The 27381-nt window shown below is 38.5% G+C and overlaps 1 protein-coding gene across 2 annotated transcripts; it reads left to right on the top strand.

The window, feature by feature from the left end:
- The first annotated feature begins 328 nt into the window (after nt 1-328).
- ccnjl (cyclin J-like) lies at nt 329-25983 on the top strand. 2 transcript variants are annotated; one of them, XM_084719325.1, is made up of 6 exons: nt 329-640; nt 2149-2256; nt 8393-8603; nt 21388-21687; nt 21819-21978; nt 23456-25983. In XM_084719325.1, exons 2-6 carry the CDS (start codon nt 2179-2181, stop codon nt 23988-23990), a joined length of 1284 nt encoding a protein of 427 aa, XP_084575451.1. In that variant the 5' UTR covers nt 329-640; nt 2149-2178; the 3' UTR covers nt 23991-25983. The 2 variants fall into 2 exon arrangements, with proteins under 2 accessions (XP_084575451.1, XP_084575450.1); XM_084719324.1 differs by having other exon boundaries at nt 2146-2256.
- The last annotated feature ends 1398 nt before the right edge of the window (nt 25984-27381 follow it).

Genomic DNA, 27381 nt, shown 5'->3' with positions numbered 1-27381 from the left:
TCTAAGATCTACTTTGCGCATGTAAACGGTGACATTAATCAATCAAACTTTTTCTAGAAAGGCTTGTGAAAAGTGCTCCACAAGTAGCCTAAGCTACATGCCAAAGTTATCATTGATTTATTTTTATTTTAATAAGGACCGAACTAAATTTATAACAGTAAAATTGTAACACTAAGAAAATAGAATATAATTCACGCGTAGTATAAAAACGTAAAAAAAAAAAAAAAAAGTGTAGCAGTTTGTAGTTCTGACGCTGACCTGTAAAGGACTACAACTCCCAGGCTGGAGGAGGGCCCGTCACGTCGAGCGCACAGCCTCGCTCGCCTCTCTCTCTCCGCAGCAGCAGCAGCTGGTGCAGCCGAGCCGAGGAGGTTACTTTGTTACAGCGGAGCCACCGGAGAGAAAACGGCCGGGACAAATCTCTCCGAAAAGTGCGAACAGACCGGGGGAAACGGAGCGACCGGACGGCTGCTGGCGGGATTTGTCAGTGGCAGGTGTTTTATGAACTTGTCAGCGGATTTTAACGTTGTCTTTTGGCCGATTTAAAGGGGTCTTTCTCAAAGTTGAGCCGAAGAGGAGTTCTCTGGTTCAGGATGTCGGACTGAGACAAAGGGGTCTGGGGGGCATTCCCATCGGAGCGGTGAGTGGCACATGTAATAACCACGGACGTGAAAAGTTCACCAGGTTGCTGCCGTGTCGGAGAAAACAGTCGTGTTTGTGCGGAGATGTTCAGTTTTATCTCAGTGTGTTGTTTTGTGTTTTTTTAACCGAGGCTCGGTGGGCAGTTAACTTCAGTTAGCCTCACTGTTTGCCCGCTGTCTCGTGGTGCAGACGCGTTTTGAATGATAACCGAAGTGTGGATGGATTTGTTATTAATATAAATATTTGTTGCGATTAGCAACCACGTAAAAAGTGGCATTATTGAAAGGCTGCTTTGATTCATTTGACCTACAGCGTGGTCGAGCGGGCATTTAACTGATCCATTTAAATTCCCCAGCAGAGAAAATGGCCTAAACAGGCAGGAGAGAGACCCCTCTCTGCTGTGGGGTTAGCTAGTGTTCAAAAACTTTATCAAAACCACTGTATTTTTCAAAAATCTGACCATTGACATATATATACTTAAAAAAATATATTTGCCAGTACAAACGCAAGTCTCTAGTTGATTAAATCATCCATTTTATCCCTCATCCTGCCAACATATTTAATATACAAGGACTTCCGACCAACTACTTTAAACAACAGCCGTCATAGTAGAATGATAATTTATTCCTTTCTATTAACATTATTAGTAATTTCTGTACAAAATATGTTATTGCTTTACAGTTAATTTTAGCTGTTTGCCAGACTCAGATGAGACGAAACGTATCTCGACCAAGGGTTAAGATTCAAAGTATTGTGATACTGTGAGCAAAGTGATATATTGCTTTTTCTAATTTAATTTAAGGAAAACTCATTGTGTAAAGTCCACAGATAAAATCTGACTCTAAAAAGTTAACTTTTTTATACAGTCAGAGCAGTAAAGATAACAACACTGCTATCTTGCAGTAGCAGGTTTGATCAGGACACACAAGGAACCACTTCACAAATGTTTGCATGTGTTATGATAGTACAGAATCACAGAACATAATATCACAATGCTCAATTGTATTGATATTTTCTTATACCCCTGATTAATTTGCATAACATGTAAAACAAAAATCGATTAAATACATTAAGACCTGATGATGTGTGATGATACTTTGAATTAGGATTCATGGTAAACATGAATTGATCAATAAATAGTCTCATCTATTAAAACTGCATGGGTATAATCAGATGATTTTGACAGGACCTCAATACAGTGGTATTTCAAAAAAGCACTAATTGAAACAGAAAACAGTGATATCAAGTTGTGAAATATCTGAATGATAGGAAAAAAAGCACCTGTGAGATATGACAAAAAGTGTACCTCTGGGTTCTGCAGGTTAAGGATTGAGGTTAATTCACAGATTGTCTGAATAACTGTAGTCACACCCTCTCTTGTATCAGATGTGCTTTTCTGTAAATATCCTGCTTTAAAACAATATATTTTCTAGTTATCTTCATCACTCTCAGCCCAGCGTTCCTCTTCTTAAGGTGTTTGAACTTTGGACACATCTGTCTCAGCAGGTAAAACTTGATCCTTGAAGTCTCCTCTGGATGGGAAAGATGGAGAGGGAGTTGCAATGGTGGAAAGGACAGCTAGCTGCAGACATCCATCAGTCTCTCCGCATCAAGGTGAGTCTGACGTTATCAAACATTGCTTTATTTGTATAGAAAACTATTGTTACAGTGGAGCTGAAATGATTAAACAATTAGATTTTGATAATTGATTAACAGGTTTCTCTGATTCCAGTTTCTTAAACGTGAATATGTTCTTGTTTCTTTACTCCTCTATGACTGAATATCTTTGGGTTGTGGACAAAACAAGATATTTGAGGATGTCCTTTGAGAGTCACTGATCGACATTTGTCACAGTTTTCTGACATTTTATAGACAAAACAACTAATTGATTGATTGAGAAAGTAATCAAGAGATTAATTGATAATAATAGTTAGTTGCAGCCCTTGTTGACAACATGGGCCAAACCTGTCTATTTAGCAAAGCCTGACATTTATGTTAAGCTCATTAAGTCTGTCTAGTCTTTTCCATCCTCCTAACGACCTGAGAATAGCATTTGACATTTAAAAAAAGTCACAGTGGGCTCTAGGAACATCTCATTTTAATAAGAATATAATCGGTGTATATATATTGTATTGTATGTATATTGGTATAATTGGTAGATTTATCAATAATGAAAAATAGTTATTAGTTACAGCCTTTTGCATTTAATTAATTGATCAATAGAAAATTGAAAGAAAATGTGTGTTTATTTATTTTATTGAGGGAAAAGATAATAATCATTACTTGCAGCCCTACAAATAAAGCATCTGAACAAGAGCTGCAATGATTAAGCCAATCAAAAGTAGCTGCAAACTATTTTGTTAATCAGTTAATTGTTTCAGTCATTTGTTAAGCAAAAATGTCAAACATTTGCTGGTTGCAGCTTCTGAACTATAGGATTTGCTGCTTTTCTGTCTCATTTATGATAGTAAACGAAGAGTCTTTGGGTTTTGGATTGTTAATTGGATAAAAGAAGGAGTTTGAAGTTGCCATTTTGGGCTCTGGGAAATTTTTCTCAACATTTTTCACACTGTTTTTGACATTTTATATACTAAAGCATGAATCGATAATGAAAATAATCGTTAGTTGCAGCCCTGGTCTGAACCAGGACGCCTGTATTGATGTTCCACAGCAGTATCATAGCATATGATATTCTGCACAATGTATTGAAAGTTGAGAAGAAAATATAATTACATGGTCCTGTTGTCTATTTAAACATGATCTAAATTAGATTACATGGAGGAGTTAAGGCTCATTAATTGAGAATGTCTTAATTAACCTCAAAGCGTGATCATATTTCTTCTCATGTGTCACTTTAATGGAGACATCTGTCACTTGACTGGCATGTTGGAGCTGGGACTGTGCTGCCAGCTCCACGCTGAAGGAGATGAATACAGATGAGGTTTTAGATTTCAGGTGCCTGAATGGACCAGAGATTGTATGCATGTGTAGAGTGAGGATTGTAGTGTATCAGATTGTGAATCATACGTTTGTGAGCCTTTTATAGTGACTCATTCACTCACACGCACAGGTTTACTCATGCTGGACCATGTCTGACTCACAGTGAGCTGTCAGTTAGACTGAAAATCTGTACCCGGAGCTGGAAACTAAACAACACATCCTCTCTTTTCTCGTATACTATAATGAGACAGAAAGATGGCCAGTCTAATGTTAGGTTGGATTGTTCTATATCAGCATTTCTGCAGAAATCCCAGGCAACAGGCTTACCACAGTATGTACTGTATAATCCAGTTCCCTCATTGTAAATGTATGTGATTCACATGGTGACACGATAAATGCCTGATTTTCCATTTCAATAGAAACTGATTAGAGTTGATCACTCTATTTAGGTGTGTGTGTGTGTCATTGATCAGCGTAAAAATAGTTGTAGATTACTTTGCTGTCACCGACTAATCAATTTTGAATCAGCCTAGCCAGTAATCTTGTTTAAGTCTCTTATTAAAATATACTTTTAGCGGAGATCCTTTTCTGATTTTTACCTTAGTTTTATTTGTTTTTTCACTACTTTCTTGCTTTTTACACTGTATTGTTTTTTATACACCAAATTGTCTATCAGTTGTCATTAAATTTGTTGCCCTTGTGAAGCACTTTATGACATGGATTTTGAAAAGTGCTCTACAAATGAAGATTATTATGTTATTACTTGATTAATTGATGCAGTTGATCTTTTCAGTCCTCAGAGGAATAAAGGTTTGGTATTTCTTTGCTATGACCTTACATTCACTTCTCAGAGTGACCAGGATCTTAGAAACTCAGATCAGCTTACTTACTTACATATTCATTAACATCATTGTCAAGTAAAAATATCAAAATGCAACAAAAATAACAAAAAACTTTCAAAAACAATTAAAACAACTATTTTAACAGCGTGGTGGTGTCGGAGCTTAAAACAATAAACTGATGTACCTTCTTCAGGCAGACTCCCTGCACTCCTACACCAACAATTCTTAAAAATACTCAGTGTTTGCTTCTTCCTGCTTCTTAAACATGAAGATTTGCTGTATTTTACTCATCTACATCTCATATAAACCACAGTGGGCTCAAATTAACAATTATTTTTAATACAGATTAATCTGCAGATTAATTTCTGGATTAATTGATTGATTTCTTTGGTTGATAAAACATCACAGTCCACTGTAAATATTATTAATAATTTGATATTAATGTAATAAACATCAAGAAAAAGCAGTGAATTTTTACATTTGATAACATAGAGTCATCAAATGTTTAGCATTCTTGCTTGAAAAATTACTTCATGAACAATTGATTATCGAAATACTTGCTGGTTGATTTTCTTTCAGTTGCTGTATGAATGATTTGTTGCAGCTCTACAAAAAATCAATCTGAAGAGTCACATCTAATATATTTTTTTTAACAGATTTTTGATATATTATTGACTGAACAATTTTAACAATCAACAGACTAACTGAAAGTAAAACGACATGTTTTATAGGTTGCAGCACTTATATTTTCTTTTTTTAGATGTCTAAATTGAGCAGATTGCTTTACATTTTAATAAAGATGCTCAAAATGTTTTATAGTGTACTAAAACTTTGGATGAGTGGATGTGAATATCCAGAGGCCTGGTTAAGCTGACAGCAGTGGATTTTGTAATGGAAAAGAGCAGTGAAATCAGCATCAGAGCTGTGTGTAAAAAGGCCTTCACACACACAGTGTTCCTGTATGGCGCCTGCTCCCCCACAGTCTCCTCCAGCCTTAATGACGTTTGCTGCAGCGGTAATGCCCTGATGTGGGAGATAGCTGTGCTGTGTAGCATGTGGCAAATTATCAGACATGCAAATCAGGCAGAGGCAGCTGTGGAATCCTTAATTATGGTGCGGGTCCCCCCACAAAGGCACCTCTCCACCCCACACAGACCCCCCCCCCCCCCGGAGCCCCTCCAGACTCCGGCAGCCTCCACCCCCCATTCTCCTGCTGCCCTTGTACCCCCAGACAGACAGATGGACCAGAGGCAAAGGCTGGAGCAGTGGGAGGAGAGGAGAGTTTGGGGAGGATTGGCTGGTATGGTTGCTTGTGGCACCGGGGGTGGAGAGACTATATGTGGATTTTGGGGTGGGGGTCTGTTTATTTTTGGATTCCATACAAATGTCAGTCTGAGTGTCATTGTTGTTTTACTTCAGCTAAAAATAAATAGTTGACATTTTGCGTAAGCTTGACAGTGTTGTCCTTGCAGCACATTGTGTTCCGTAAAGTATTGAATGCAGTGTGTGTTTCTTTGAGTTTGTTTTTAAATTATGGAGCATCAAAGCCACATTGGGACCAAGGTTGTTATAGTGAACTAAACTAAAAAGTAAAATCATGTGTGTAAAAAGCAAGTGCTAGACTAGAAAACATCACATGGAAACATACAAGAAATGATATTGTCTACTTACAAACCTAAAATGTAGTAAAATATACAGTATCTTTTAGTGTTTGTCAATTTGGTCAAAGTTGTCAACACAGCATGCATGAGAAGGTTTTGGTCAACATGACTACTACAAAATGTTGTGTTTGTAGAGTAATACCTATTCAAAACTTCTTAAATCTGACCCCTGACAAATACTCCCAAATTATGATTAGGGCTGCAACTAATGATTAATTTCATTGTCAGTTAATCTGTCGACCATTTTCTTAATTAATTGATTAGGTGTTTTTTTCTGTAAAATGGTGAAGAACCTGAAGATATTAAGTTTACAGTCACAGAGGAGTAAAGAAACCAGAAAATATTAAGATTTAAGCTTTAACTCTTTTTCCAAGAAACTCAACTCAAACTAATTGATTATGAAAATTATTGGTGATTAATTTAATAATAGATTAATTTTTGCAGCTCTAATTATGATTAAAAAAACCTAAACCTAATACTGAAACTAGAAAAAAAACAAGCAAACACTAAACATTTTAAAACTGTAAAAACTGAATAGAAACCAGCTAATCCACTCTGGAAATGGAACTGAATTGAAAACAAAAACAAAAAACACAATAAAAACTAATGAAAAATATAAAACTATAATAACTCAGTTTGAAGCAGCTGAAGATCAGGGACATTCCTAAACAACAGTCTGGCCATGATGTGGATGTTTTCTGTATTTTTCCTCTAATGTAAGGAGCCCTCATGGTTTGAATTTAAGGAGATTAATCTACCAATCCTCAATCTCTTCTTTAATCCAAATCAAAAGCCCTTGTTTTTACTCCGATTCACAGAGAGCAAAAAACTAGAACGAAACAAAAACATTTTTTTGATATAAGCAGCTTAAACATGGAGATGGTACTTGCTGTGAATCCCAGTTTTTACAGTTGTTGTATTTTTCATGTGTTTTTATTTTTATTTCATTTTTAAATTTTGTTTTTAGTTCAGTTTCGGTTTCCAGGGTGTCTTTGCTCGTTTCAGTTGGATTTGTGGTTAAAAATGTTTAGCTCGAGGTTAGTTGTTATCATTTTTTTTTGGTTATCGTTTTAATTTTTTAAATGGATAATATTATGGGTGGTATTTGTCAAGGGCGAGATTTATAAAGTTCAGAATAGCTATTACAATACAAACACAGCACTTTGTGAAGGCCACTGACTCACATTCATGTAGACATCCCAGTCTCAATAAACATTGTCTCCTCATGCTTGTTGTGTTGATGTATTTGACCAATTAACAAATATTTCCTAAAGAAATTTCCTGTATCGTTGTATTTTATTTTAGTTAGTTTTGTAAATACACCATAGGGTTGAACATTTTGTGCATTTTCCTTATCTGATAGTTAACCGATTTATCTTTAATAATTAATAACATAAAAACATTTTTCTCATTTTCAAGTTTGTTTCCTTATTCAACAAATGCCTTTGCCAGACAGAACAAATTTAATTAAATGAAGCCCAATTACTTCCATTTCTAAACTATCAATTAATTATTGATTAGTGCATTTTTAATCTGTTAAATTCCTAGCGGCGATTAGCCTAATCAATTAATGATTAATCATGAACATCTCTACACCATATAATTTCAGTTATGTGTTGTTGTTTTTTTTTTTGTTTTTAATAAAGTCTAATTTCTTTAGTTTTATTTTCGTTTCGGTTCACTTTTTGGTAGCTATAATAACCTTGGTATTTCCAGTACTAAATGTTTTTTTTTTGTTCTTTCTCTAAGGCAGATTTTGAAACTGGAGCTTTTTTGCTCTCCAGTTTTCTGTTCCTGATTGGAAAGACACTCGAGGCTGATTCAATGCTAATGCCCTCGAGTATCTTCCTTCCACTTTGAAACACATGCAGCTAATTGAACATGAATAGGAGATGTGCTAGGGGTGAAACCTAATCCTATCTACTACTCAACCTCCACTGGAGGAACCATGCCCCCCCCCCCCACCAACCACACACACATTTAGCCCTTTGCTCAAAGACCCCTGCAATGACCCATATTAGCTCCTGTTCTCTGCAGTGATGGTGAATTAAATGAAATTGAAATGAGGCTGAAGCGTAATGAAGAATTTCTGACGGTAAATTAAGTTTTATTCTCGATGTGAGTATTTTAGACCCACAGCAGCTCCCCTGTCAGCAGTTAAACACGGTCAGCAGGAGACATGCATGGCTCACTATTATTATGTATATTCTTTACAACCCCCGTGTTTCTCCACCGCTCCTTCCTGCCCACCATGCTCCCCACCCCCTGTCATTTATACCCCCCGTCATTCCTCTTCTCCCTCTCCAGGAGCTGAAGCTGCCTGTCTACCGGGCCCACTCCCCGCAGATTGGCATGCGACGGTACTTCGCAGACTTGTTGGCCATCCTGAGTAATCGCTACCAGCTATGTCCCACAGCGCGTCATCTCGCTGTCTACCTGCTGGACTTGTTCATGGACCACTATGATGTGGCTGTCAAACAGCTCTATGTCATTGCCCTCTCCTGTCTGCTCCTAGCTAGTAAGTCCACCCCTTAACTAAATCTACCTTCATTTTTCTTTAATGTTTTAGGCTGTTTTTTGTTTTACAGGAACATTTAGACCAATTCTTCATCTTTCTTCTCAAGACTGCATTTAAATTGGTGTTTTGTACAATATATTTCTTAAGGTAACTTTTCTCCAATAAGGTTGTAAGTTTCATCCTGAACAACATTGTATTTTTACTTGATCTGTAAATGCAGAAGAGCTACACTGCAGGTTTTCTTTTGCTGACATAGAGACTGTGGCTGTGGTCTCTGCACAGATGGCACAAGGTGAAACACTTCCTGTAACAAAGCTAATTTGAGTTACGCTCAAGAGATCGTGATGGTATTTTTTTTCTTCCAGCTCCACTTTTCAGACTGATCTGATAGCCTGTAATGACAGCTTACTGTAGCTGCAGTGTTTGTTTAAAAACAAAACAAGGTTGCCATTGTAGCGGCATGACTGTGCCATTGTTTTAGGAGAAACTGTTGGGGATTATGCTCGTGTCTGCAGAACATTTTGTATGTCTTTGATCCTGGCTGTACCATCACATCTGAGGCTGCTGCTGTTACTGTAGTCACCTCCAGTCTGTTTGACATCAACTAGTATCACACCTGCTTCGGTCAAAATGTCCTCTAATCAAAGGTGTGATTTTTTTTTTCTTCTTTTTATTCTCTGTCATGAAAAAAACATGACTCATTGCTAAAACAGCACCCGCAGTCCTCATACAAGACCTCAATCTTCTCTTCAGGTTTATTCTTTAGTGTCACCTTTCTCTTTGATCAGCCTATTTTTATACCTTAAGCATAATTATGACAATCTGCATGTTTCTTATAGAGTGACTTATTTTTGTAGGCCAACCTGGAAGTCAGCCGCTGGTTCCCTCCACAAAAAAGCAAATGGGATTTTCCATTAGATTTTGGATTAGTGCAGAAAATAAGCTAATTTTAGGCTGTAAATGAACTACACTATGATTGCATGACTTAACAGACTAGTGTTTGGTGGGATGATGTTTAGCCTAATATTCCCCCAACTACCTCTGTAGTCTCATTTAGCCACTTGTTAGAAACTGTCTTTTTTGTGAGTTTGAAGCATTTTATGTCGCAAAACAAGAAGTGAAAATTTCTTCAGCTTGTGTTAACCACTGACCTTATTTCAGGCTTCCAACAAAAAAACATAAAAAAAAACTCACTTACAGACATGGGAATCAGAAGTGCTGATATACTAACTAATTTCTGTGTCCCATAAAGGACCAAAAGCTGCATTAAATTATTGTAACAAATGTTTCCTGTGCAGCCTGATGTGGCTCATTCCTCTTTACCATAGAGCTTCTGTTGTTACTGGGTGACAGTCATTACCAGGAACTTTGGCTCTATAGTTTGTTTTGAGTCAATCGAACAAACACTGTCCTGCGGCAGTAAATACTCACTTAAGTATCAAATGTATATTAATCTATGGCTGAAAATAGATGCCATCCAGTGCACTATTTCCCCTTGTTTGAGAAACATTTGCTAAAACCTATATTGCCCGGCTGTTGTAGAAAATTACTGAGCCTATTAAAAAAATTAAGCTGGAAATTTGCGACCATTTTTTTTTTTTGTTAAAGATTTACATATTCAGTTGCAGTGAATACACTTGGAGCACAGTGCCACAGATAGGATAGGAAAATTAGAAAGTATTGATAAATGGACCAAGGAATCATCTTTTCTTTTCTTTTCATGTATTAAATTTTATGAGATTTATGAAAACTTTATTGTAACATCCTTGTGTGGTGGTGGCTGTATCTGTAGTGCCCCTGCCCTGCATCATTATTGTCAGTAGTTAATTAATGTCGGTCAGAAATCTACTTGCCTAAGTCAGTATGTATTTGCCCCTTTACATGTTGTTTTATTAGCTGTTATAATACGACAACAAAGACTAAAGTTCATTGTCATGTTTTATCTAGGGCCGCAGTGTCTTTGAAATGTCAACTGTTCATCCCAGTTTTTCAACTAAATGTCTTTCAAAGTCTCATTTTATTAGTTCAGAACACAAATTAAGAAAAGCAGAAAATCTGCATTTGAGAGGCTGAGGCCTCTTCTGCCATTTTGCATAAAAAATTAATTCAGCGGTTAATCAATCTAAATATCTCTTCTTACACTGATGACTGGTTGATGTTATTCTTTGCTGGTGGTTGTTTCCTTTTCTCAAGCTGTCAGTGTTTCTGTAGAAGTGAGTGAAGTGGTGATTCAGTTTGATAACAAGTAACCAACATGCTTCTTTGCTGTGAAATGCAAAATTGTGTCTTTGTGTGTGTTTTGTGTGAAGCAGGTGTGTTAATCATTCTTCCCCTGCTGCTGCTGCACAGCGCAGGATGTGTGGTAGTTATTAGTGTCTCTGTGTCTGTCGGGTGATTAACAGACTGTGAGGTTTTCTGTACATTAATGCAGCCCTTGGCATCATGGGTAATTAGACTAATGATGCCGTCAAAGTGGGAGTCTGGAACAGGGCCCGCTCGCTTGGGAGGGCTGTCTGTGTGTGTGTGTGTGTGTGTGTGTGTGTCTGTCGTGACGCACAAGCCATCTTTGCAATCAGAGTAGTTTCTGTGGTGGGATAAATTTGAATATGAGACTTGAAAGAGGTTTTTATTAAAAGCAGCCTCATGAGAATCCAAGAATAGCTTTGAGAGTTAGCTCATGGAGGGATATAAATATTATCCTGTCAACCTGGACAGAGGTTCTTCTTCTATTCTCTAATAGATTAAACATGTTTTTATTGAATGGTTTGATTGTGGCTTTCAGTTAGTCAGGCTCTCTCCTCTCTGCTCTCCTGCCTCTGACTCCTCCAGGACTCTCGGGAGTCACTGCCTTGATTGATGAAGGCTTGAAAGGGCGTTTGATTCAAAGTTGTCTTGGGTTTTTATCTGTCCTGAGGTGCTTTGGAATCTGGCCTAGTTATTGAACAGCCTCCCCAGGTCCCACTGCCTGCCTTTAACAGACACACATACATTGTCTGTCTTTAAATTTCTCTGGCTTCCGCACTCGGTTAATTAATCGCTACCTCTTTTGTGCCTCTCAGCAGTCACTGCTTAATCCTGTTACTCTATTGTGTGTGTGTGTTTTTGTGGCTGCTTGTGTGTGCATGTGTTTGTTCATGGATGAGCTCTTCTTCATTTGTAGGAGTAAGATTATGGTCAGTTTTTAAATCCACGGGGATTGATTGTTATTGACTGTTGGGCACTTATTTAGAGACTTTGTCTAATTCTAGGAAATCCAATTACTCAAAGAAACCAAAATCCCGGGTAATTTAATGTGTACACTTTGTGCACTGAATATTTTCATTTAAAAACAGCCCATATCCTCAAACTTAAGGTTCTATTAAGTTTTCTATTGTGTTGCATTCCACAAAGTCCTGCAGTGATCACATCAGTCTTCCTGGCAGATCCTGGTCCCTGAAGTCACAACTCTGCATACTGCAGCTATTTGTTATGGTAAATGACATCATGCCTCTGCTGCCAGCTAGAACAAGAATGTTAAGGATTTTTGTAGTCACAATGGTTTGCTTTTTACTGGCATCTACTGCATCTACTGATTATTTTCCTTTGTCAACTAATCTTTTGTGTATTTTCTTGATGTTTGGTCTTGAAAATCCCTGAAAATGGAAAAAAAGGTCAATCAAAGCCCAAAGTGACATCCTCAAATGTCTTGGTTTGCTCACACCCCAGGGATATTCAGTTTACTATCATAAATGACACCACCAAAAAGACACCAGAAACTTTGGCTAGTGGTTCAGAAATCTACTTGTCAGGCAGTCAGTTTTAACTTGCTCCTATACAGATTATTTTATTAGCAGTTATCAAATCACAACAAAGATTAAAGTTAATTATCATGTTAAGTCTATGGCTACAACCCCTATAAAGTGTCAAAAAATGTAAATGGAAATAGAAAATTCCCACATTTGAGAGGCTGTAAACAGTCAAGTAAGACAAATAAGTTGCTTGACATGGCATTTTACTTGCCCCTGGCAAGTGGACAGTGGGAGTGAATCCTGCCTTTATTGAACAATAAATCTGATGTGGTCAGTATTTTGTTTTTGTTCACACATTTTTCCCCCTTTTCATTTAACATGCTTTTACTTTCTTCTTTAAATAAAATGAAAGTAGCCAGCCATGACATAAGATGTACAAAAAAACTGACATTACTTGTCGTTGTCAATGAATGTGTGAACTATGTTTGTACAGTTGCAAAACAAAAACAATGCAGCAGTCAGTAGCAGCCCTGTAAAATAAATTAGAAAGTAATAAAATAAAATAAATAAGCATGTAATATCACACAAAATATTGTCACAGCCTAGTGCAGTGTGAAGACATTTTTTTGTTGTGATATCTTGATATGCTGTACTTTGTTATATCCATACTAATGCATGTATTTTGTCAAGTTTTTTGTTTGGTTCTTAGCTGATCTTGTGATCTATTTTCTGTGGCAAGTTCTTGTTGAACATGAATTTAATCTATTTTGTTCAGTGAGCTTGAGTTGTCTGATATTATGTAGAATTTTTAAACTTTGATACAATTCTACTTAATAAAATTATAATCTATTTATTTCAATACCTTGGCAAAAAAAGTTCTGCACAAATAATGTAGTGCACAGTGCTGGTATAGAAACACTGTGGTTTTGCTGCAAGCCAAATTTCTGTTAGGACAATGAAGGCTGAATTGAACTGAGGTCTTGACTAATCTTTTTTTTTTTTTAATAGGTTTGGTACTTTCGATAGTATGATTAACATCATTCATATCATTTTATTGAAAAAGTATTGGTAGTTCAGTACTCTTGACAACTTTATGATCCATTCTGTAGTGTGTAGTGTCTTTGTAGCAAGTTCTTCTTGAAACTGGATTTAATCTATTTTGCTCAGTGAACCGGATTCAGTCTCAAAACAGAAAAAAAGAGCATCCTGTGAAACGCACAAGAAGGTTAGTCATATTGACTACACAGTGCACTTAGACAGGCCTCGGAGCCCGGGGGTGGGGAGGAACTGTGTGCTGAGGGGCACCTGCCATATGCTCTGCGAGTCAGGCCTCAAACAAAAGCCCATCAAATGCAAGCAGGACAGCCAGCCAGCCAGCCAGCCAGACCCTTCCCAGAGAGGGGGAGGGGAGCAGAGTCTGAAGGGTGGAGGTTGTTGTGCGTGCAGGCGAGTGTTGTGTATGTGTGTGGATTTTTTTGTTGTTGTTGTTTTAATGAGGAGATGGTCGCTGTGGCAACCTTTGGATAAACCTATAGACTATGTTGTGATTATCTAATTAAAATTCACATTGAAGTCTAATCCATTGGAGAATTTCCTGCTGAAAGGCCACTGCTCTACTGCCATATAACCATTTAACTGACTGGGCTATGGTGGTGTCCTTTTACCTTTTGCTGCTGGCTCTGTTTCCTCTTCTTTCTCTCACCTTGTCAGGGACAGGCAAACTGAGCCGGTCCTGGGACAGGGCAGCCAGTAAAAAGCAGCCCCTCATCCCAGGGGGGGTTGGGAAACGAGGGGAGCGGTACTTCAAAGGCAGGTTGGCTGCTGATGTTAAACAGGATAGAAAGGGAGGTAGAGGTGGTGGCCTGCAAAATGGGACATGTTAGAACTGAACCACTCGGCAGGGTGTCCTGAAATGTAGATTAATGGGGAACCCACTTCCCTCTTTATCCCCCATTCGGAGGTTTGACAATAATTCTGGTGGAACTGTTGTCATGTGGGTCTCTCATAATTAAAGAAATTATGTAAAGATGGACAGATGAGTTTGGAAAGTTAATATTATTTGTTATCATCAGATGCTACGAAAGCACCAGTATATCTTTGCATTTGTATTGAGACTTCTTGTTTAATTGTAATCCATAGTCAAAATTAAATCACATTTTGTGTTTTGTCGTGTAAATGCCTGAGGCTCTGTTTGCCCACACACTGTCAGCTCTCATCACCCATACGGCAAGATAATTTACACCAGATCTGCAATGATTACTCAATTAATCAATGGTTGTCAACTATCAAATTCATAGCCAACAATTTTTATAATCGATGAATCGCTTTGAGTCATTTTTAAGAAAAAATGCACAAAATCTCTGATTTCAGCCTCTCAAATGTGAATCTTTCCTGGTTTCTTTCTGGTTGGGATAAAACAAAGGCTTTGTGGAAGTTGCCTTGGGCATTTTTACCATTTTCTGACATCTTATTGGCCTGACAACCAATTGATTAATTGAAAAAATGATTGACAAATAAATTGATGATAAAAAATAATAAATAGTTGCAGCCCTACTTTGCACCCTCAGTTGATGGATCTCCAAAAAATACATCAAACACACACATGTATAGGCTTTATACACAAGGCTGGGTTTCTAGGATTCTCCTTGGTCACCCAGGCATTAGCATCAGGGGTCAGGGGTCGGCCCGGGCCTACAATGTGAGAGGTGCCGGGGCCAGGGGTGGCAACACGGAGATTCTGTGATGGAGCTGTGACCAATTTCACACTCCCAATGAAAGATGAACCAGCAAATAAAAGGAGTTTAAAGAGCAGAGCAAATTCCTCCAAGGCTCTCAAGTCGAGGAGAAAAAGACAAACAGAATGAGGAAGAAAATGAAGGTCGTCTTAAATCTTCACCCAACTGGCTGGAGATTGTCAACATTAAATGATAACAGTAGGAGATATAAAAACTATTTGAAAACACATCCACATATTTCCTATCATTCTTGGAGTCTTGTGGAGGGATTCATTTGTCCCTGTCTTGGGTTTTATATGATGTTCATTTTTGGTAGAGGGAGAGTCATTATGCCCACATCATATAGGTGCAGAAGTATCAGAAACAGTGCCAAATAAAATAAGGTAGTGTCTGTTCACTTACTCCATGCTACATAAGTTAAATAATGTTTTTATTAAAAGTTTCAAATAATGTAATTATTTAAGTTTTGTCGCATATAGTAAGTGCATGTGTTACCTTTTTTCTTTGATAATGTTCCAGTTGTGCTGCTTGTAGTATCAGGATATATTTCAGTTTTTTTCCCAACAATTACTAGCCTACTGCTACTGGTCCCAACTGCTGTTGGCTACTATCCCTCTTTCTAATAGCTTTTTCACTTGTTAGTTAGTGTTTTTTTAACCACATATGTTTCATTTTTTTCATCACATTTTCAAAAAAAAGAGTGAATGTAATATACAACTCAAGGGATCTTCTGTCCTTGTATTTGTTGTAGCATTTTACACACACACACACACACACACACACACACACACACACACACACACACACACACACACACACACACACACACACACTGTCTGTGTGAGTAATCTACAACAAGTGACCCAGCATGTGTGTATTGTAGCTGCTTTTTTTTTTTAGGTATTTTTCTAGGTGTTTTTTTATTGGACAAACAAACAGTTGATAGGCATAGTAGAGCTGCAACTAAGTATTATGTTCATTATGGATAATCATTTAGTTTAGAAAATATCTAAACATTGTGTAAAATGCATCATCATAATTACTCATAGCCCAAAGTGACATCTTCAAATAGCTTCTTTTGTCAAAAAACCCACACTTTAATTTACAAATGTAAATAACAAAGAAAAGCAGCAAGATCCTTAAATTAATTTTCTTTCAATTGTCAAATTGATTAATTGACTGATCACTGCGGCTCTAAGGCATAGAATTGATTTAGGTCTCATTAATTCTATTTTAGAGGAACTTTTTCTACTTTGAGGACTGAGCAAAATGGACTAGAGTTACATGATGTCTGGAGAATGAGGAGCAACAAAAACAGAGGCCTTTCTCTCTGTGTAAGAATAGAGCTCTCAGGTTTCCAAACAGCCCACACCACTCAAAACCTCTCCCCACCCCCAGCCACACCTCCACCTCTTCCAAACGGCACACCTGGGGGGAAAGGCCCTGCATCCTTCCTGGCCTTACCTCTCCCTAACCCCTGACCTTTAACTTCTCCCTGTTTGCTCGACCTTTTCTCATCATCACCATCACCTTGTGGGTGCTGTGAGAAAGGAGAGGTGCCTCTAGCTGTGGTCTTTGGAAAGGTAGTCAGAGTGGATGAAAAGGAAGTCTGTTTTTTTCCCCTCATCAGTGTTTCTCCTCAGATTGCTGACTGAAGATAGGATCATTTAGTCGCCTGCATTCCAGGTAGGCTGAACTCACAGGAGAGGAATGCACCGTCTCTTTCAGGCCACATTCACACAGTAAAATGGTACAGGGGGCTGCATTAGTTTTGGCATGTTGCTGCAGGGGTTTGGAGTGAGGATGACATACAAATTAGGAAATCCAGTTTAATGGCTCATCATATACTTTTACACTGGATGACAATTTCTGTTTACTGAAGATGGAGTTGTACCATTTGCGATGCAAATATTAAAATATAACAGTGCCACAAGGTATTCAAACTGGTGCGTGCAGGTATTGTTTTTTTTATTGACCAGTGCAGTGTGTTGGTGGATACTTTTTCAAAACTAACCAAAATGTTTTTGTAATATGACGTATCAAAAATGAGTATTAAAAGTTAACATTTCATTTTTGGTCAGAATCTTAGTCTTATTCATGTATTCCATGGATCAACTATTTCCTGTCCTAAATAATAACTCTGCTAATATTAGCTTGCATGTAGTCAAATATCCTGTACATCTGTCTGTAATAAGACAGATAAGACACTAACTCTTTGATAAATATGGCATATTAAAATTTCTGTTAAGACATGTTTTAAATAGACTGCTATGATAGATATTTTGTTAAACATTGTTCTCATACAAAAGGAAAAAAATCATGGAAGCATATCTATTCTTTGTCCCTCATTGGATTCTGGATCTGGCCAGCAATTGGCTTTTGATTTTGTGACAAAATCTAGAAGTGCACCAAGAAGTGGTGTTTTAATAGAGCTTTGCAAAGGATCAGTACACAGTCACACAGAGTGTAAAAGGAACTGATAATGAGTCAAGAATGTAAATCTGTCTTATAGGGTTAGGAGATGAAGGAGGTTGGGTCAAGATGGACCTGAAGTGCTTATCAGGAGTCAGGATGTGATTGTGTTATCAGAAGTTGCTGTGCCAAAGGGAGAACAGCTGTGTGTTCAAGGACGAGTAACCAATTAGTGTCTGACAAATCATGAGAACTGACTATGAGGAATAAAATATAGTTCAGCATATATTTTACCACTACAATAAATTCCAAATTTCTTTGGGTTTGAATTTGGTAACATTTGGGATAATGTAAGTAAACAACTCAACTCAAAAAGTATACAACTTTGTATACATTTTTCAGGGGATAGATATTATAGCTATAGTTGGACCAATTTAGACCAAACTATCAATGAATCAAATAAGTAATGTAAATAGTTAGATGCAGCCCTAAATAGCACTTCAAATGTTATCTGACCCTGTTGCTTGATGATGTTGAATTGTGCTGCAGATAAAGTAGTACCAAGATCAACTTTTTTTGCTGTTTTTTTTTTTTTGAGCCCTCTGTGACTGCACCCTGCTGTGCCAACTCATTGAAATGAATGAAACCACTGTTTCATCACACATGCTGTAATACACAGAGGAGTCAGATCCTCTGACAGTAAATGAAACCGGTTTGTGGCTCTAATCATACTGTACTTCTGTAGGTCCCTCTGAAGTTGCTTTGTTTTTTGTTTTCAAAGCTTTTGGGCGTCCTATGTCTCTTCTGTGCCTCGTCGCCCACAGTATAAAACCAGAGGCGTAATCACAGAGCAGAGAGATTGACTTGTACTATGTCTTTCTTAAGATCAAAGAGGCCAGGGTCGTGTGGAGATTGGGGGCATTGATGGCTTTTTATGGCGGCGTCTGTGTGGACATAGCAGTCCAGCAGCAGACAGAGCCCTTATCCAGAGGATATGAGGGTGAGAGAATGGGGCAAGTGTGGACGGGGCTGTGGTACGAGCCCCAGTGGGTGTAAACAGCCCCGTTTCATAGTGCTTCCTGTTCTGCTGGAGAGACGCCATTATTGCCTCTCTGCTAATTACCCCCATGGCCTGTTTGGGCTGCAGATCCCCCACACCCCTCCCCTCATGCTCTCTCAGCCGTTCCCTTTCTCTTCCTCTCTCCTGTCCTGCTTAATGGTTGGTCACAACATCAGTGGTAAAACTCGCACTCGGTAGGAAGACGCCCCACTCCCTAAAACACGGGCATAAAGAGGCAAATGAGGTTCATGAAAGACAACCACAATAGCTGTGGCACTGCAAGACAATTGTGTTCCACTAACTGCAGCTCGTCCAACGTCAAGGACACAGTACTCTGTTGATCTAATTTTGAGTAAAAAGTTGTGGTACAATTTTATTTATATTTTTCTTCTCAAAGATGCTCTGTGAATAAGGGCCAGCCTTATTTTGATGCACAGACTTGTACATTAACAGGATCGCAGCACAACATAGAAGTGAAAGCAATGTTCTGCTTATTTAAATGTGAAACTGCATTAAAAATATTTTGTCCCTAATATTAATAAATAATTGTGCTAAATAATTATGATCTCAGTATTGATGAAAAATAATCAGGATTATCCCTTAACCCTAATTGTGCAGCCCTAGTAGCCGTGCAAAAATACCAGATATGATATGATGAAGATATGTTTTTTTTTAGGTTGTTTACAAACTGTTACCATTACATAGCTTGGCCATCTAACATCTTTTTAATGGTATGTTCTCAGTGAAACTTTTAAAAACGATCTCTTTATCTCAGCTAAAACTTTAGCCTTTAAAAATATAAAAACATTTAATAAGTGGTTTCTAATTCACTATAATGTAGTTGTAAGCAGATATGAAATCATCTTTTTAGATTGTTACTGTGTATTATTTATCAGCAATTAATCATCTTTCCTATGAAGACATATTTTATATTACAACCGTTTTACTTGTATTGTCATTCATTATCTGTTTGTACAGCAGCCTCCTCTCAGCCCCAATAGGAGCAGATATAGTTGACAAATACTACAAATAGTACACAGTGAAATGCAGTTACAGCCCCTACACACACAGAAAACAGATATTCAAACCTTTAAATTAGAATAGAATATGAATTACAAAAAAGCCAATGAAATAGACCAAATTATATGAATGTAGAATGAAAAGATGAAATGAAAAGGAAAACTTAATTAAACACATGTATCTGCTCACAACTACACTGTGATATTTAATAAACCATTTATTTATACTTTGTATATATGATTGCTGAGGTATAATTTTGAGTTCCAGTCAGTTTCATTTTAAATCTGCTGTGTGTCCCAACATCCTCCTTCTTAAAGCTGTGTGCAACTGAGGCACATATTTTAGAGGGAAGCCTGTATCAGAGTAACCTGACACCTCCTCAACCTCATTCTTTAAAGTTTGAGCTGAGGAGGCCTGTTGGACCCTTGGATTAAAGGCAGAATCGCCCCTCTTCATTGGTCACACGTACCCCCGAGGCCTCGAGGCTGTTGCCATGGAAAGGAGGATGTCTTGAGATGGGGAGGGGGCTCACCATAATAGCGCTGCTATAATGTCTATGAGGATCTGGAGTGAGCGATAGGGGCAGAAATATTGGGGATTGAGCTGACTGGCATTTTCATAGGAAGTGTTCTGCTTATATAATCCCACACTAAGTGCCCCACGCTCTGTAAGCCAATAGTGACGCTTCCCTGTTAGTGTAATAGCTCAGCTTTATAGCCAGATGTTCAGTAATAGTCAGCTTAATTGCTAATGCTTAGCAGGCACTTGTTAGGTTTTTGTGGAAGCTGGAGATCTCTCAAGGGCTGACCCTCTCAATGTGGCTGTTGATGATGATGATGATGATATTAATTTAATACTGAGAGAAAGCAATTTATAAACATTCTTTCTGAAGATGACTGTTTTTAACTTTGGTTCTGAACAGGGTAAAATAAGCCTTGTTCCCAAACCTTTTCATATCAAGGAGCCCTAAACTGACAAAACCTAGATCACAGACACCCATTTAATAAGAATTTGTCCCCAGAGTTCCCCACCTGACAAGAGTTTTACTTTTAGATGTGTTATTACTAAAAGCATATAGAACCCATGACCAAATTAGTCATGTTTTGTCATTGTGCTACTTATGGATAGCATTAATGTGAAAACAAATTATTTTTGCTCTGATCATTTCTTTTTCATAAATCCATTAATTTTGTTGTCTGTATTTTATTTCCTATACAGTTTATAGGGACAGTGCGCATTAATACATGAAGCAAAATGTTGATTGCAATTTCCCAAGAGCCAAGGTGACTGGTTCAAATTCCTTTTTTTTGTCCAACCAACTGTCTAAAACCCCAAATGTTTCACTTGTAAAGATACAAAACAGATAATTCTCATATTTAAGATGTATTCCATTTTTTAAATATTTTAAATGATTATCACATTCATTGCAGATAGACTTTCTGTTTGTCAACTGATCTGCTAATTGACTGATTATTTCAGCTCTGCAAAAAATATTTTTGTAGGATAATGTGTTTTGCATGAAAATAAAAAGAAAAAGAAAACAAAAAAACTATTTTCATAAACTTCAGGTTTTCCAACGTATAATGTAACAACATGTAATCCGATCAGAGCATGTTATGTTCAGGTGCTGTTATGCCACTTTTCCACCTTGCTAAAATTCTTACAATCCCAGTACAGTACACAGAAAGTCTTAGTAGGTATAAATGTAAACTCTATTATGAGCCAACATATTTTACATATCATCAGCTCAAACTGCTGAATGTGTCAGTAGAGTATGAATTGCAGTTATGTAACAGTGTTCGGTAATAATGCTCATCCTTTCTCCTTAGGTAAATTTGAGGAGAAGGAGGACCGGGTTCCCAAACTGGAGCAGCTGAACTCTCTGGGATTCATGTGCAGCCTGAATCTGGTTCTCAACAAGAAAGATCTGATCAAAATGGAGCTTCTGCTGCTGGAGACTTTTGGCTGGAACCTGTGCATGCCCACACCTGCCCACTTTATCGACTACTACCTCCATGCCTCGGTGCAGGAGGGCGACCTGTACAATGGCTGGCCCCTCTCCTCCCTCTCCAAGACAAAGGCTTTCATGGACAAATACACACACTACTTTCTGGAAGTCTCACTGCAAGGTGGGTGAAGAGGAGGAAGACAAACTGCACTTTTCTTTGTTTGTTCCAGAGGTCTTAGACATGAATTTAAAAGCGTGTGGTAAAAGTTTAATCAAATAACTTATGAAACTCTTGCCTCTGTGTTCTTCTAGACCACGCCTTTCTGAGTTTCCGACCATCCCAGGTTGCTGCTGCATGTGTGGCAGCATCTCGTATTTGCCTTCAGATTTCCCCAAGCTGGACGACAGCTCTGCATCTGCTAACAGGCTACACCTGGGACCACCTCACCCAGTGCATTGAACTCATGCTGCTGTAAGGGACACACACACACACACACACACACACACACACACACACACACACACACACACACACACACACACACACACACACACACATACCTTTTTTCCTCATTTTGGCCGACTTCTGAGGTCCTCTCTGAGAGAAGCATATAGGCGTAAACAGCCTGTGGATGCCATTACTTTGGAAAATAAAGTGAGGACCAGCCTAAATATTCTCACTTTGCAAAGTGGTCCTCATTCCACAGGTAAATAACTGTTGCCGGTCCTCACAACGCAGCTGTACAAACACACACATCCACATTCTCTCTCAAGTAGCCCAAAAAAAATGTCTAACAGAAAGCCAGGCAGGAAGATGGGCCTCTCACAGTGTAATGGGCAACTCAAGATAGATGGCATTAAGGCCTCTATCTCTCTGTATTTTTGGTTGCCATGGTTTTGGATTATAAGATGCCTGTTGCTGGTTTGTAATGTTGTGTGTATCAACCGACAAAGCTGGTCCATCTGATAATCCTTGCTGATAGCCTCAGTGTTTAATCTAACAACTGTAATGAAATTGCACATTTCTTGGTCAGTGGGTGGCTGTGTGTTTATTGGTGTGCGTCTGTGTTAAGTGTAATTGTTTGCACATGTTCACACTAATTGTGTGGGAGTGAAAAAACGTTGGTAAAGACTAATCTCTGCCACTGTTAATGGATTTATGTGAACGGCCATTTTTTCTCTATGCATCTTTTACTACAAGGATGCAAGGATGGCTTGAATTCTAACTTACCGCTTTTTTGAATTTTTGAAAAAAATATTTTAATGGCTGTTCTGTTGTACACTGACTGCTGACTGCTCACTCCTTTTAACCAGACAGGGGGCTGCAAGTCATCAACAACTGCTAGGTTAAAAACAAGGCTTACCTTATCTGTTGCAGGCCATTATTTGGCCTTTGTTGTGGCTCAGAAACTGATATCCATAAAGTTTACTTTCATTTTAAAAAAGAGCCTCTGCAGATTAATTTCATATGTGATACATAATGATCCTCTAAAGTTGAGTATGATACATGGTGAATAAAGAGCCATTTTGTTAACACCATCTCCTCTATGCATCTGCACAGTTACCATATATTTAGGGTTTCCGGTTTTGTGAGCTTCTCAAAAAAATGTATATTTCTATATCTATTATATTGCTGTAAAGCCTGCTTCTTGCTTGCTGATGTTCTAAAAACCCCTCTAACTAAAAATTAATGTTTACATTGAGAGGTTCTGTTCATTTTTTCTTAATTATGTTTATACATTAAGGTGAACCCAGGATGCTCATTTACAATACCATTACACTATTATATGCATCTTAAAGAAAACTGAGACTATATTATACAAAAACATGTTATTAAAAACTTGTCATATGTAAAATAAAAATACATACTATCCAAAAAGATGTTGTTCAGACCTCCTATAGTTATTATCAGCTTTTTTTAATGTGTACTTTTTCTGTATTTTCCACAGTGCTCATGACAATGATGTTAAGGAGGCCAACAAGACCAAATCCACTCCTCCTCACCGACCCTCCTCTCTGCAGTCTCAGCCCCAGACCTCTCATCTCTCTCCAGTATCAGCTATCCAGAGACCAGCCTCTTCCTCCTCATCTTCCTCCTCCTCCACCTCCTCCACACCGCAGCTGCTCTTTCAGCCGGATGGCTTCCCACACCTTTCCCAGCATTCCCCGTCCCTGTCCCAGCTGCAGGTGCTAGCTGACTCGCAGGCTTTAGGGCCTGTAGTAAACATGTCTCAGGACTTCCTTCAGAGCCACAGGATGGGTCTCCTCACCGGGGCTCCTTCCATGACTCCTGGGGGTGGGTTCCCCTCATACCCAAGCCTGACCTCAGGTCTCCAGCCGGGGGCTCGCGCGCTGCCGCTCCAAGGCCCCATTTCTGTGCAAATGGCCCTTGCCGGGGAGCCACGCCACTGTCTGAGTATGGCCTACAGTGGGGGATACCTGGGAGCTCATCACACATTCACAGCTGGCTGCTTTGACAGGTGACGCCAGAAGACGGAGAGGGAACACAAAACCCTGCAGGAGTGCGCTGCTATGCTTCCATCCCAAGTCCCGACCCCGAAATATCCTTTCACAGACCTCCTGTCTCTCTCCGTCAGCTCCGCAACACCTTCAGCTTGTCCAGCTCCCCTGTCCCTCTCACAGAGACGCCTCAAACGCAAGCAGAGGTCCAAAGGCAAGACAGACCCAGTGGAGGTTATCACGCTGACGTGACACATGCTCCACAGACTCGTATGAAACACTGAATATTGCCATATTGTGAACTGGATTAGTAAATCTGTGTTATCATGAGACTGTCATCACTGTGAATGAGATGAAAGCAGCGGTGTGATCCAACACCCACCTCATTCAGTGCCTGCTCTCAGTTGTGTGATAGCTGAACCATTTTTAGAAGTGCACAGAACACAAAGAATCTGTGATAAGGATATCTTGCTGCTTGACATAATTTTTTTTTTTAAACATTTCTGATCCCAAAAATTGAACACATTTTAGAGAGGAAAAAATTGGCTGGTGTTATTTATTGAGCCACCATGTTAGAAAGATAAAAGAAGTGAAGAGGCTGTATGTCAATAAAATTTTCAGTTGTGTCCCTTGAATGTCAGTGAACATTGAACTAACTCTCTTCTGGAGCTGAAGGGCCCCTCTGGGAATTCCTCGCCACATAAGCCCTCAGAGGGGACGAAGAACTCATTGTTTTGAGCACAGCAGGTGAAGTCCACAGCCCGAACATGCCTGCAGTGTTTCAGGTTTTGTTTGCTTTCTCACTTCTCTCTCTCTGTCCTTGTCATCTCATCTCTCCCATCTCCAAAGCTCAGCCTCATAGCAGAGGCGTCACACTCCCGGGTGAAAACGTGGCCCTCTGGCAGCTGCAGGCTTTGTCGTACTAAAGTTTTTATTTCACCACTCAAAGAATCTAACACAAACTGATGTGACTGGACCAGCATGGTGAAGGAGACATGGACGTCAGTTGTGTGTATTGTACATATGAATTGCTGCTGCCTTCTTATGAACTGTTGGTTCTGTGTCTGTGTTACTGACTCCAATGTTTACATGAACCACTAAGTATCAGGGACTTGAACAAGATTACTTGAATATGATGCCATTGAAACATGCCATAGCTTTTATTTATGATGACTTGTTTTATCTCTTTTTTTAATCTTAATTTTTGTTTGATGTAGTTTAGCTTTTTATACCAGCTTAAAACACACCATTGATTAATTATAGTCCTTTTTTGTGTACCTGTTCATAGAAACTGTGTATTCAGGCTCAGGTTTCAAGGCTGAAGCTAACAGCCTTCCCATTATTCTGTGCTATTATGCTTTAAAGTGGATGCTAATGCAGCATCTGCAGGGGCTGGAATATTTCCCCTTTTTCATCACTGGACCATTCTCTGTTTACAGGTCAGTAAATGCACAAAAACAGTCGGTTTGCATCGTAGTGGAACAACCTCGTGGTCACTGGTTTCGCACACAAACATCTGCAGCCAGTCCACAGTAATTGCCTCCCAGATTTCCAAAGCTGCAAAGCCCAATCTTCCACTTCCTGTATGAGTATAAACACATCCAGATTCCCAGTTTCAGTCACAAGGGTTGCCATGGTGATACCTTAAATGACCGTGGAGCCCAGGTTCTGTGATGTTGTTGACTGAATTAGGGCTGCAGCAATTATTTTAATGACTGATTCTCTCTATTAATCGTTTTGTCCAGGAAATTGCAGAAAAATAGTTAGAAATGTCTGTTATAATTTTCCACAGCTCATGGTGATTTATTCAAATGGCTTGACCAGCAGTTCAAAACCCAAAGATATTCAGTTCACTATCGTTTATGACAAAGAAAATCAGAAAATTCCCACATTTGAGAAACTGGAACCAGAAAACTTTGGGTGTTTTAATTAATCATTGCAGCTCTGGTTCCCAACTTCTGGGATGATGTTGACTGAACCAAAATTAACAGCCACTCAGTGTTGTGGAACATTATGATCTTAATTTGTGATATGTGATATTTGTGTGTAATTCTGAAAAAAAACCTGACTCATTTCAAACTGTTTTGCTGTGGATGCTGGACATTTTAAGCCGGTCGGCAGTTGCCATGCTCGAGCTGTGAGCCTTAAGTTCACAGACAGACGTGTGCATGTCTCAGATAACACTACATGAAGCCTTCTGATATTCTGATACTATTACAGTCATGAATCACCAAACGTTTGTTTATTTTCCTGCCACTGAAAAGGACTAATATACTATGCCTTTTGTTTAAACTTTTTATGTACAGTTTTGTTGTTTTTTACATTCCTTTTCAGTGTGTTTTAGTTAAAGCTTTTTGTGATTCTCCTGATGAATGCTGTTGGAGTGAACTATTTTTTTTTGTTTGTTTTAAGAGTTCAGCTTGCTGTTTTCCTCATAGTTCATGAGCAACTTCTCACTGAGGTGTCAAAGGTGCAATATGTTGTCTTTCTGTTGAAACTGAAACTGACCACAGCCATCACTGTCTCACTGTGTTCACCACTGGTTCATCTTTTGTAACTTATTTTTAATAATTGTGTGATTTGACTTGCTGCAGCTTGATCTCCTCCAGAGGGCAGTGGGCCTCTGAACACGATGAATATGTTGCATATTGCAGCAGCCACCTTCTTTGAATGATAGATATTACTAAATGCTTTTGTCCTTTAGCGATTTAGAGATTTTAACCATGCATTTTTCCCTCTCCCATGAAAGGTGCTGACATCACTCACACCAAACAACACTTTGTCTAATGTGATAGTAATGAAATTACACCACAAACTTTCAATTTATATTTTTGTATTATTTTGTACCAATTTGTAGTCTTGGTTTATGTGACACTGAAGGATAGAAGAATTCTTTTATCATAATGTGCCATGGAAAAATAAACACACAAGTGAACTGAGTTTCTGATGGGCATTTTTCTTTTGTCAGGCAGCATGACTGAAGCGCTTGCAGCAATGATGGTTTTCATTTATTCATCTATTCTAATGGACAATTAATCAACGTCCCTCTAAAAGTGCCAGTGTTAGCCAAAATGCTGATTTTCAGCTGTGGTCCTTTGGCCTGATGTTAAATTAAAACCACTAATAAAACACACAGCCTGTTTAAGACTAGACTGGAGAAGACTTGACACAAACATGAACTGTTAAACAGAATAAAAAGCTTAGAGGAGTAAGGCAGGACATGTAAAAAGCAGATAATACAAAAGTATTTTAAACAGACAATCATCACTTAAAGGAGAAATCTGTAATATGTTTAATGTAGTAAATCACAAAATGACCATGATATGTCATCAGAGATTAAGAAAAAATGCTAAATTGGAAAAAACAAGAACAAAGCTACAGTTCTCCTTTGAAACTTCCATTCCAGTCTTGAATT

The sequence above is a fragment of the Lutjanus erythropterus genome, chromosome 5 (genome assembly GCF_056507025.1).
Source record: "Lutjanus erythropterus isolate fLutEry1 chromosome 5, fLutEry1.hap2, whole genome shotgun sequence".
NCBI classification, from domain to species: Eukaryota; Metazoa; Chordata; class Actinopteri; order Lutjaniformes; family Lutjanidae; genus Lutjanus; species Lutjanus erythropterus.
The sequence above is the reverse complement of the archived record's forward strand: the minus strand, read 5'-3'. Positions and strand labels throughout refer to the sequence as shown.

Bases quoted from the DNA above. Each gene is read 5' to 3' on its own strand.
- ccnjl (XM_084719325.1), top strand. From the start codon at position 2,179: ATGGGAAAGATGGAGAGGGAGTTGCAATGGTGGAAAGGACAGCTAGCT. The intron at 8,604-21,387 runs GTAAGTCCACCC...CTTTCTCCTTAG, and splicing joins CTCCTGTCTGCTCCTAGCTA to GTAAATTTGAGGAGAAGGAG. The intron at 21,979-23,455 runs GTAAGGGACACA...TATTTTCCACAG, and splicing joins TGCATTGAACTCATGCTGCT to TGCTCATGACAATGATGTTA.